The sequence below is a fragment of the Vipera ursinii genome, assembly GCF_947247035.1.
Source record: "Vipera ursinii genome assembly, chromosome: 1".
In the NCBI taxonomy this organism is placed as follows: domain Eukaryota; kingdom Metazoa; phylum Chordata; class Lepidosauria; order Squamata; family Viperidae; genus Vipera; species Vipera ursinii.
Genome location: NC_139512.1, coordinates 222440922 through 222454144, shown reverse-complemented (window position 1 = coordinate 222454144; position 13223 = coordinate 222440922). Strand labels below are relative to the sequence as shown.

Below are 13223 nucleotides of genomic sequence, written 5' to 3'. Positions count from 1 at the left end.
CAACTGTTGCATTGTTGTTTGTGCCCATTAAAAAGGTAAGAAAGGTCAAAGCTTACTATTACTTGAAAGGAAAATCCCAAGAGACAAATCTAGACTGGAAAGTTGAAAAAAAATCTATCTGAAGGAAGACAGTGATAAACCTCTTATATCTGGTTGCCAGGAGAACTAAATGGCATGTCCATGGAGTCAACAGGAGTTGAGTTCAGTACAAGAAAATCATTATCTTTTTCTGTGTGTAAAATAATTTGCAAAAAACCTGGCAGAGCAGAATGATAATTGAATATATCCCATATCACGCCCACTGATAGTCAACATGTGAACCTGTAATACCAAAAACATTACTACCACCAGTGCAAGGGTGCTGCACTGTTACCTTTATTATTTTATGCAATTAATTCATTTCAGCAAAGTGTGTCAGGAATCAGGTTTGCTATTTCAAAGTATGGGCCATGCAACCAGAAAGTACCATGTTTGCTCAGTGTCACTGAAAGAAAACAAATAAATAAATAAATTGCTAAAATTAGTCAAAGCTTGAGTAACAATACATGCATGAATTGATAAGCAGAATAAAAAGTATCAAACCTTAAAGCTTTCAACTGCTTAAAAATATTAGTTGATTAATTGTATGAGTTAATCAGTTATTCAATTAAATTTTCACTAATGTGAATAATGTCAAGCAATGGATAGCAAGTTGTATCATATAGCCTCTCTTCTTTGGAAAAAAAAAAGATGTAATTTTCTCCATCAAAATGGTTTTGTCGACAATCTGTTTATGGCATTTTTGCTTATCCTGATCCTGTAAAAGCTTCTTTGGAAATTCTGCCATTTCTTTTTCCATAAAGTTCCATAATCAAGTGGGGGGAAAAATGTATTACAAAGGGAAAAAAGTCTGAAAAATCATTTAGGATAGATTTTGGACTGGTGAAATAAACCACAAAGAGAAAGGAAATTCATATTTTACAAATAGAGTCTTGCACACAGTGGGAAGCAGATGCATAAATGTATTTGGGTAGTGCATAAATATGTGTGGCATTATTTATAATTATATTAATTAATGTAAATAGCATTCATACAAGCAAATAGCATGGGCAAAGAAGCTTTTGGCAGGTAATTGACCATTTTTATTTTAGTTATGAAAAGCAGGCAACTTACTTTTCAGTGAAGCATTTTAATACCAGGGTCCCTTGGGAAATGGGGTTCAGAATTAATCTGCAGTAAAATGGCTGGGCAATCTGGTAATTTTGAAATGAATCTAGATATGGGTAGTAATTTTATGGCTGAGGGAAGACCAAGAGACAGATGTTGAATCTTCATGCTGAATACATTGACCTATCAATCTGGCTAGAAAGCTAAGATAAATGCAGCATATGCGCAATACATTAAATAAGTGGCCTTAGGGGAATTACTCATTTTCCTCCTAATTCTTACATGCTAAGGAGATTATTATAAAAAAATAAATCATTGTTTTTATTGTGGTAAATAGAGTTTCTAAATCTTAGGCTGACATTTTCACCACCTTGGGTGAGTGTTGTCTCTATTTTTGTTTCTGAGATTTGATGTTTTGATTTTAAGATTTTAAGCTTTGATGTTTTAGCCTAATAAGATTAATTAGTATGCCCACCAACTGACTTCTTTCTCCTGTTAGAAACATACTTATTTTTGTAACTCATGTATCTGATCCTTAAAAGCAGTTTCACTGTTCAGTGAGATTTAATCAAACTATTTGGTCACCTCTATTTTCCTGTGATCTAAATATCTATCCATTGCAGGTAAGAACTAAGTTGCAATTGGCCGAATTGACATTTTTACCAGATATATTTAAAATTATTACGGAAGGAAAAATACTTCATTCATTTAATTTATATCAGTTTCATATTCATTTAATTCATAACAGTTTCATTCCTGCTGTTTATATTATTTTGAAATGGATTGCAATATGTCCAGATATAATTTATTGTGGTGGGGGAGAGTCATACAATATGAGGTATTTAGAAGGAATGAAACATTAATTAAAACAACTTCTTACAGATTGACTATGTTATCCTGTTCTAGGAATTATTGCCTTTCACTATGACAAAGACGGAAGAGAAATGCTTATCTGATTACTAAAGTGTAAGAGCATAAATAGATGCTTTGGATACCAAAACAGACAAAGGAATTGATAAAATAAGTGTGAAAAATACATTGCAGTTGCAGTAAACATCAGGAAGTGAACAGCTGAGAGACTTGGTATCCATATTGTCTGTGAGGATGCATGGGGATAAAAAGAGCTCTAGATTCGCATATGAGCAGGGTGAAATATGCTTAAACCTGACCTGAAAACTCAAGATAATTTATCATAATTTTTATAGGCATAATGAGAGAAAATAGGGATCTATATTGAATCACAAATCTATTTCTGGGACATTTTATTAGGAGAAATGAGAAGGCAAAAGCATATAGGACAGATGGTAATCTCAGGAAAGAAGAAGAAAAAAAGAAGACAGACAAGATAAAAATGAAATAAAATCACTAAACGTTGGAACATTGAGCATCATCTAGAAAGCAGCATTTCCTTAAACTTAGAATAACTGTGGATGATCCTGTTTGGCTCCTTAGCTAGGCCATATAAGTTCAGTATAAAACTGGCAAGTGGCAAGTGTGTATGCTGCTGTTAAAAGACAAAAATATATAGCCACTATATTAATTGTATCAGGAATTAAATCCAATCAGCCTCCTTAACTGGGAATTTTTATTGCAGGGATAAACTTCTGTGTTCAAGGCTGGGTTTTGGATTGGTTGGTCACCTTAGGGAATGAACTACACTTTTGCTTCTGCTTAGCCGTTCAACATCTTTAGATGTAATTAAACGTGGGTTTGTTTCAGGCTTTCCAAGCTGAAAATTAGGGACGCTGTTTTGAGATGCTCTTTGAGATGTCTGAGGGGCAGTTGATGGCAGAGAGATTGCTAGTTGGCCCCTTTGCTTTCAAGTTATAGGAGCTCTTGCGTGCCTCTTACCTTCCATGTTTTTCAACCAATATGATATATTAAACCTTTTGGGAGTTGGGAGCATTCCAGGTGATGTTATTGTATAGATAATATCCATCGATATTCTTATCAGTTGAGGTAAACCAGTAAAATGAGCCAGGGGTGGATTGAATTTGGATCACTTTTCTGATGTTTATTTTTAGCGAATGTAAGAATGCTGTTGGTTAGCAAAAGTGAATCAGAGAAAAGGTAACCTCTTCTGGATAGGATTTCAATTTTCTTGAAAGCCAAACAATTTGGAAATATTTCTGGATCTGGCTTTTCTTCTAAATGCCCAGATGTATTTGTGCATAATGTTAGTTTGCAATGAGCATTGTCCAAAAATCTAGCTTGCGTTCTGGCTTCTGTTGAGTGTAATGCATTGCTTGAAAAGTATTTCCAAGCTATTCCAAATGCAACATTCAGTAAGCAGGCTGTTTTCTTCAATCTGACATCACTTCAATAATGTTTAGAAAGCTCTGGATTTGGCTTATTTCCAAAGTACTGTTCAAAGTGCTGATTCTTATCTAAATGATAGGGAGTGAGAATATCAGAAGGATCACCTTCTTACGTATGATTTTCCTTGATTATACTTATTTTGGCATCAAATACCTTATATCTTATTTCTATTGTTGATCTCTGCTTTGCATGCAGCAGTGAACAATTTTAAGTGATAAAACTCATCACATGGCAATTAGCTACATGGCATAGAAATTCACTCAGTCATAATGTTTCATTCATATATAACACAAAAGAAGAGCAACAAAGATGATTAGGGGACTGGAGGCTAAAACATATAAGGAAAGGCTGCTGGAAGTGGGTATGTCTACTTTAACGAAGAGAAGGGCGAGGGGTGACACGATAGCAGTGTTCCAATATCTCAGGGGCTGCCACGAGGAAGCGGGAGTCAGGCTATTCTCCAAAGTGCCCAAGGGCAGGACAAGAAGCAACAGCTGGAAACTAACCAAAGAGAACGAAGGAGAAACTTCCTGACAGTTAGAACAATTAACCAATGGAACAACCTCCCTCCAGAAGTGGTGAATGCTCCAACACTGCAAGTTTTTAAGAAGAGACTGGACAGTCATTTGTCCAAAATGGTATAGGGTTTCCTGCCTGAGCAGGGGGTTGGGCTAGATGACCTTCAAGGTCCCTTCCAATAACAACAACAACAACAACAACAACAACAACAACAACAACAATAATAATAATAATAATAATAATAATAATAATAATAATAATAATAAATTCTTTAGTTCTCCTTTCATTGATCTTATAAGAGATATTTTTTATTTCTAAACTGCATCCATATTCTAGATGGGAAATAAGAGAAAGCCAATAAACTAAGATTGGAAAACCTTCAGATTCTCTCAAAACATTAACTGTACTCTTTAGAGCCTCCTCAAATTTGCCACCAGATAATACTTGTTGGTGCTGTAATGCTTAAGATTTCAACTTGAAGAGATTCTTTGGAACAGAAAAGAGCCCCAATGTAGCCTCTCTCTCTGTGACTTATTAAAGCAACCTTGTCTTTTGCAGTTTTCCTATCTGCCGTGAGGAGGCTTTCACGGTAGCCATACAACTCTACCAGACAAATCTTCTATAAGTGCTGGCTTTGTGCTTCGGTGTATTCCAATTTGTGAAGCTTTACACAATATAGCAATTTCTAATATACTGTAGCAATGAAAAGGTTGTTAAGTGCATGGGGAATGATTATTAAACATGCAATTCTAATGATATATATTTAAAATAAATAATAGGATTTTTATTTTTTCCCCTCTCAAATTTTGCAAAGTTGATCTATGGCAAGCCACTGTGTCCTTTAGTTCCAGAATGTTGTCAGTAATATCTATCTGTAATAGATCAATAGGTTCAAATAAAAGCCAAATCCCAGAAGTGAGATCTGGGACAGCTGAACACAAAATACATATACGAAGATACCTGTTCAATGACCTTGTATGGTCCACCCAGTCGCCTATATGACATGTAGGACTTTTAAAAAACTATTGTACGGCCTTCTGAAATCTGAAAATAAAAATAAATAACTAAAAATAATATTTCATAATACTCAGGTAGAAACCACACACAGTACCTATATAACTTGATTGTGTGGCTCTAGATTCCTATTTCCCTGGAATTATAGTGCATACGTGATAGCTTGTAGGGATTAGATGAAGACTAAGAATTGATGATATAGCTTCTTTGATTGTATATACACACACACACATATATATATATTTCTTCCTGCTGCAGATCTAATGCATTTGAAGTACTGGCACTCGATGGAATTAGCACTGGGATACTTCAGTTTTGTTCAGCGCAGGAGAGTGCTGACTGGCTGCGAGCATTATCAACTAACATCAGTGATTTGACACTACAAAATGTACGTTATTTTCTAGATACATATATATGTACGTAGTTTAGGTTCTGTTGTGTTTGTTTCACATGTAAATATTATTCAAAATAACATCTGAAGATTCTTCTACTCTTCTGTCTTTCATGCACTTCATTATTTATTTATATTTATAGATATTATTTGATAGACAGAGCCACATTGCATATACTGTATATCAGATCTTAATTTTTTATAAACCAGCTGCTTTTAATTTTGAAGGAAACAGTCTTCTGAATCATCAGTCCTTTGAATATGGATCTTACGCTGGTTTTGTACTGAAACTGTTCCCTCCCTGGCTTCTTAAGAGGCGATTTTCATCAGAAATTATCACCGAATCCAAACCACTGGGAACATGTTCTGAATCAAGACAGATGATTCATGGCTCATAAACATATACAGACAATCAATTTATCAGCACCGTGAAAACTTTACTTGACCCCTCCTGTGCCTGAGTCCTTACTAAGAGCGCACAGTCTGTCTTTTCAGGCCAGAGATGATTCATTTCAATGCATAACTTAATTTTAGTACACAAACCTTACTTCACTGGGAAGACTCTCCTAACTTGAGTAAAATGAAGTAGAAAATGAGATCAAGAAATTGGATCTTTTATTTTTTTTGTCATTGTTCAGTTCTTCTTGTCTGTTATGACTGGAAGAAACATTGTGCAGAGAAGGCAAGCTTTTTTCCCCCTTGAAAACCAGATTGCACTGTGCTGCTGTGATGGTTTGTGTATGAGTAGTTTAATTAAATTGTGAGTGTTCTGTTGAATAGGGTATGCTTAGGAGTGGAATAAATAGTTGTGTGTATATGAAAGATGCGTTGCAGTGCTTACTGTCTACACATAGTCCATTCATTCAGAAACCATTTGAAGTGACAACGGCACTGAAGGAATGGGGGTTATGACCAGTCCTCGGAGTTCCAGCCATCCCAGCACCCCTTGGACATATGATCGCTATCTGGGCACTTGGCAACCAGTTCGCACTTGCAAATGGTTGCAGGACCCTGCGATCACACAATTGCCATTTGCTACATTCCCTGCTGGCTTCCCCACCTGCTCACCTTCTCTCAAGCCCTCTCAGCACTTCTGGCACACCAGCTTCTTGTGCACCCCCGTGAACCCTGTGTACTCTTCCTGATCCATACTACATTCCTCTTTGGCTCATGCTACACCCTTGCAGACCCTTCCCAACCCACCCTATACTCTGGCACAGGGGTCCCCATGCTGGCTGGGGAATTCTGGGAGTTGAAGTCCACAGGTCTCAAAGTTGCCAAGGTTGGGGACCCCTGCTCTGGTACACCCTCCCCGACCTGGACCACATTTTTTCTTACCTTCGCCGTGCCTTTTGCACAATCTCTTGCTCTCATCAACCTGCACAGCTGCCCTTGGCACCCTTGTTGATTCTCACCACACCTCTTATGCACCCACCCACACCCACCTTCACACAGTCTGCCTGGTCCATACCATGGGTATGTAAGCTGGTAGCAGGTTTTCTTCACTTTTTCTTGAAAAGAGTTGATAATCAAGTAGAATAAGATTTCCATGAATAAAACTGACTGTATAGTCCTTCAGCATTACAGAGATTATTTTTTTTCTACTTGAAATGTATTTATACTGAATTGCATCCAGTTTTTATTTGAACGTTCCTTTCCTAAAATATCCACCATTCAGAATATGGTTGTATCCCAATTGCATAATCATGATAGTAGAGTTCAAATAGTTTCTCCCCCCCCCAAAAAAAGACGTAATCTATTTTACTTTGCCTTCCTGCTGATCGAGAGAGGCCATATTTTTATTCAAATAATTAGCTACCGTGTTACATCCCATATTTGCTGTTTGTAACATTTGTACTTGGAATGTAAGTATTTACATTAGCAAAGCCAGCTCTCCTGCAGACTGCCGATTGGTTGAGGGTTTTTTACAGCGTGTCATACGCTGCTTTGTTGAATACATTGGGAGCAAGGCTCTTTAGCCATTGACTAAAATGGGATTAATAAATAATCCCACACCCTCTCAAAAGATGGAGCAGCTGGTCTAGCTACGGGACTGAATAGCTGCATCTTGTAGAATGACTAGCACAATGGGGTTCCTCTGGGAATACTGTGTGACAATTTTGTAATACTGAATTTCAGAGTGGGAAGGAGCATATGGTGTATTCCTGGCTGCCTGCCAAACTGTCAGCACTGCTGGCAAAATGTTCTTCTTTCTTATTCCAAGCAAAATTCACTTAATTCTTTAGACTGCAGTGGGAACAAGGGCATACCTATGTCCTAATTAGGCCTGTGTAGAGAAGACTGAATGAGAAAAACATTGAACAAGATGGCATACATGGAGAAAAAGCCTAAGAAAATTGAGGATATAGAGATGCTTAGCGATGAACTGAAGGAGCAGCAGTTCCTCTCAAAGAATCTGGTCAGAAGAATAAACCATGTGTACAAAACCAGTGTTGCTCTTTTCAGCAGAGGCAGCAGCTCCACGTACACGTATATTTTTTTTCTCTCCAAGAAAACTTAACAAGGAGCCTGCAAGTTCAAGAACAGCATATCGGTCATTTTGGATTCTTTTGGACTTCTGGCAGGGAAAAACTTTTTCCATTGAAAAGTAAGACATATGAGCAAAACACTGTAGTTTGCCAGACTGTTTTGAAAGAAGCAGTTTCTAATTGAAAGCCCACGTATTTCTGTTTCACAGATGGTGGAAATTTCCACAAATCTGGTTTAAAAGCTGGCCTATCTACACCCTGGGCTGGGTGACCTTGGAAAACAGAATTAGGTTACATAACTAAAATCACACCTGCTTTAGGAACTTCCTAAAGACAATGCTATATTAAAGAGGCCTTTGATCTGAGCTCTCTTTCATAGCAAAACATTTTCCATTGGAGAATATGACTAGTTCTTGTGGGACGCAATCAAATCACATTACATTTATTTTTCATTACCACATGATTCCAGTTTGATCTTGCCTGTCCTTAAACAAGAACAGATCCCATTGATTCCAGTGCAATTTGCTGCCAAATGCCTTTATTGTTGTTGTTTTTTTAAGAAAGGATTTTCATGAAACTGGTCATCAGTTATTTACATCTGACTTTATTCGGTGAGAAGTATTAGAACACCATTAATATATTTCTAAAAATACATTTGATGCAATAGGCTTGTGGTTTTCAAAAAGTTTTCATTTCCAAATGCATTTGGTGTGGTTTTTATTCTGATTGTGCCATTGTGAACTGGGAACCTCTCAAATATTGCTCTGTTGTAACTACATTGCTCTGACTACCTTCACGATAAAAAAGTTGAAGTGGCTGAATAAGAAAGATAGAACAGTGATACAAGAGAAATACTAAATATAGTAAAAATCAGTAGGGAGTCCTTTTTAATGAGCCACATCAACCTGAATTCCTGCCCAATTTGAGCTAAAAACTTTTTCTTTGAGAGAAATTGCCCAGCAGATTAATATGAACGCAGCATTCTGGTGTAGTTCATTATTTATAAAGGAACTACTGCTACAAGCTTCTCTACTGTCAGTACTGCTTACCGGACACTTCACAACGTTTCTTTATTCGGAAATGAAGATTTTTTTAGGCAGAGGACAGCTGACTAAATTTTAGGCTTGGGAACAATCATATTTTTAAAAAAATATCTAGAAGAATTCTAGAAAACCTAAAACCTGCTTTTATCATTTAAATAATATTTCAATGAGCTTCTTACGTTCATCAAAAAGCAGCATAGTGCTGCACGATTTCCTTTTGGGTGTGTGGGTGATGTTACAATGCACATACGAAAAAGATAAGTCTTATGTCACAACCACATAATGCTTCTTTTGTCGTTAACCCCCACTGAAACCCCCTGCTCAGCATGGCTGCACTAGGTTACAATTATTATTTCTAATACCACAAACCAGGGGGTGTTGAGAGGTGTTTAAGGTGATAACAAAGATGTGATTTGAATATTCTACATTTCTAGGTTATTAAAATGATGAAATCGGGCAAGGAAGTTGAGAGAGAAATGGTTTATTTAAGAGTAAGACCAGCTAGTGAACTAGCAAGATGCATTTCTTTATTCACTGTTTAGTTTGTCGTCTATCATACCAGCACTGGAAATGTAAAATAACCTCAGTATCTCTCCCTAAACGATAGCTAGGGTGCTGAAGTGGGCTACTCATTATTTTCTCTAAGATTCAGACTTGGAAGTGGCAAAACTTCTATATATCAACCCATGTTGGAACAATATCCTAAAGTTCATAATCTTCTACAAAGAGCCTTTCATCCTGCAGTGAATTGTTCAGGCTGATGATAATAAACACACACACACACACACACACACACACACACACACAGAGAGAGAGAGAGAGAGAGAGATTTCATGTGCAGTGTAGGTTTTATTTTTATATGATGATATTTTCAGCAAGGATTGCTCTGAAACTCCTATTAAAACTCTTTTATTGTAAAGTTCTACGTTGTAGTCCATTTTGTCTAGATATTGTGATTATCTTATTGTGCTGCTTCGACTTGCATCCTACTAAGAGAAACCTCTGGTGAATTGGTTTTACAAAGAAATAATTAAATAATCCTGAAATTTGTTAGCCAAAACAAATTATTAGTATATAAGATACATTAATGGTAGTACATAACAACCCTTTTTGTTGTATCAGAATTATATCTTGCTTTTCTTTTAGGGCCTGATTTATTAGCACATACAGTATATAGTAGCCCTGGAGGAAAAAGCCAATGAGATGTCTTCTGTTGGAGAATTTCATTAATATGCATTTTAGATTAGTTAATCTAAGCTGGATTTTCTGGACTACTGTATAAATCAAAAGAAGAATTTCTCTCTGGATTCCATACTTTTCCAGACCTTACAGTATAGTTCTTGGCTCAAAGGTTGCACATTAGAATGATTGTACCAATTAAAATTCAGTTTCTTGCATTTAAAAATATCAGATTTATTTAAATATTTAATGACTAGATTTACACTCAAGCATAAACCCAGTTGAAACAATGCAGATTTACAAGTAGATGGGTTAGTGTATCCTTATAAGGATGGTCATGTTATTAAGGTTAATTTTTTTTCTGTGCTATTATCAGCCATAATAAATCATAGATATGCATCTTATAACCGATCCATAGAAAAATCAATGCAAATAAATGCTTTAGAAATATAGTTACTGCTATATTACTTATATTTATTTATTTATTTATTTATTTAATTTATATACCGCCCTTCTCCCAGGGGACTCAGGGCGGTGAACAGGGCAATACATAAAAACTAGATACAAAAATTAAAATTGTTAAAACATGATTAAACAATGCCCATAAAATTAATACAAATTTAAAATTAAAATCGTTTATAAAATCCCACCCCGTCCCATCAGGCCAGGCCAGCTTGTTTAAAGAGATGGGTTTTAAGATCGCACCGGAAGGAGCGGAGATTGGGCGCCATCCGGAGCTCAACCGGAAGATGGTTCCATAAATCCGGTGCACCCACAGAGAACGCTCTCCCCCTGGCGGCCACCAGTCGGCATTCTTTGACCGGTGGCACCCTGAGGAGGCCCCCTCTGTGGGAGCGTACTGGGCGGAGGGAAGTTGACGCCGGCTGCAGGTGCTCCCCAAGGTATTCTGGACCCATGCCATGAAGGGCTTTGTAGGTCATTACCAACACCTTGAACCTCTTGAACCTCACCCGGAAGACAACTGGCAACCAATGCAGCTTGCGGAGCAAAGGTGTGACATGGGAGTATCGGGAAACTCCCAGTACAACTCTCGCGGCTGCATTCTGTACCAGTTGGAGCCTCCGAGTGGTCTTCAAGGGTAGCCCCATGTAGAGAGCGTTGCAGTAATCAAGACGAGAGGTCACGAGCGCATGAGTGACCGTACGTAAGGCATCCCGGTCTAGATAGGGCCGCAACTGGTGCACCAGGCGAACCTGGGCGAAAGCCCCCCTAGTCACAGCTACAATAGTTATAGTTATAGTTAATTATATATATAATTATATAGTTAATTATAGTTACTGCTATAATTTCTACTAAATTATGAAGTATTTTTTCACTTATCATTTGCATGAAAGGATATCGTAAAAAAATAAGTATTTTTTACAGACCATAGAACCAAGATCATGTATGAAACTCATGGGCTTTGTTGAAATTTTTTAAACAGCCACATAGACATAAGCATGCCAGGTTTTCTAGAGATATTGAATGAAAAGATATCTATGAAAAGATATTTTGCACAGGTCGACCTACTTTCAAAATCTTTACTAAGTAGAGATACTTATCTCCTTATTTACTGTAGCCTGCCAATCATTACAAAATCATTGTGGTTACTGTTGGGGTTGATACTGCTTGCTTGCTTGCTTATTTTGTGCACTGTATTTTTCTTTTGACAATCGCATTCAGTTTTCATTCAAAGAAGTTCCATTTCAAGTATGATTGGCAGGAACTTCTTTCAATCCAGTATTGTGCTTTAAGGTGACCATCAGCAACAGCAGTGAAACATTGAAGGGATCAGTCTATTCCCTAGTTATTTGCTTGCTCTCAATTATTTTAGTTAAAATGGTGCATAACAGATAGAGCATAACAGAGTTGCTTAGGAACTATGTTCTGCCACCCAGATGCAGCATCCTGATTTTACTCAGAGCCAGAGGGCTATTGCATTGTAGTTGTTTTAAGTAGTGGACTAGGATGTTGGAGACTAAAATTCACTCTCAGTCAATGAAAGCTTAGTTTTGGGGATTCGGAGGCAGTCAGTCTCGGCCCAGCCCACCTCACAATGTTATTTTTGAGGGGCAGGGGGAATGCAGGAAGGTATGTTTAAATGCCCCTCAAACTGCTGGGGGAAAAGTGGACTATCAATCTACTACTTACCCCCGGCTGTGGCATATTTGAATTTGGGAAATAACAATAGGACGTGGTCGATGTGCTGCATCCTGTTGGTGCCTCCTCAATTCAATTTCATATTTTCCTGGGACCACATAGTTACCATGAGAGCCATGCAATTATGAATGAAACTCATAAACAACAATATAATTACAGTTATTTTGTATTGTTACCTCTTTCTATTCTTTTTTACAGATGAAGATGGCCAACAAATGCTGTTCTGCCTCAGACCAGGTAGGATGTTCATTCTATTATTCCTAAATATATGTGATTTCACATTTCTTTTTCAGTAGGTTTAAAAAGAGAGAGAGAGAAAAGCCAGTAATTATCCTAACAGTATGTAGCAATTTGTAGATTAAGCAGGTAGGAAAAGTATATTTTAACACCTGAAATAAGCCAGTTTACAAAGCAAAATTTCACTAAACAGAAATGGAATTTGAATGTTCTCAGAACAAGTTACGATGACAAGAAAACAACTGAAGGATTAAATATTTAGTTTGTTGACTTGCTTTGACAATATAGTGCTTCTGAAAGATCTTGCTTTCTTTTATTATTTACTTTATTCTTAATTGCTTAGCAATCATTCACCTTCATTTATCAAACATATGTTATTTCTATTTGCATGTAAAAGCAGATCACAGAGATTCTGCAGGCGCTAGCCCAGTGGCTCTCAACCTTTTCTTCACCACCGACCCCCTTTCAAAACCTTTTGCATCCACAGGCTCTGGCCACAGACCCACCCAAGACTTAATTCAAGATTTAAATCATAACATTTCTTCAAGCCTTTGCGGACCCCTAGTGACAACTTTGCACCCCCCGGGGTACACGCACCACAGGTTGAGAACCACTGGTGTAGATATTAAAAAGTCAGCAAGCAAGCGAAATAGAAAGAGAGAAAATCCCCGTTTATTTATCCTAACTTTCTCTTCTACTTCTCATTAGTCTTTGATTACAAGGCTC

General features: G+C 37.2%; 1 protein-coding gene across 1 annotated transcript in view; it reads left to right on the top strand.

Moving 5' to 3' along the window:
- Positions 1-13223, top strand: part of SNTG2 (syntrophin gamma 2) — a gene marked incomplete at both ends in the record, with an annotated part of 268909 nt that overhangs the window by 184785 nt on the left and 70901 nt on the right. Inside the window, 2 exons of the mRNA XM_083356584.1 lie at positions 5257-5386; positions 12459-12497. Of these exons, the coding sequence (XP_083212710.1) occupies positions 5257-5386; positions 12459-12497 (169 nt within the window). The remainder of the gene's footprint in view (positions 1-5256; positions 5387-12458; positions 12498-13223) is intronic.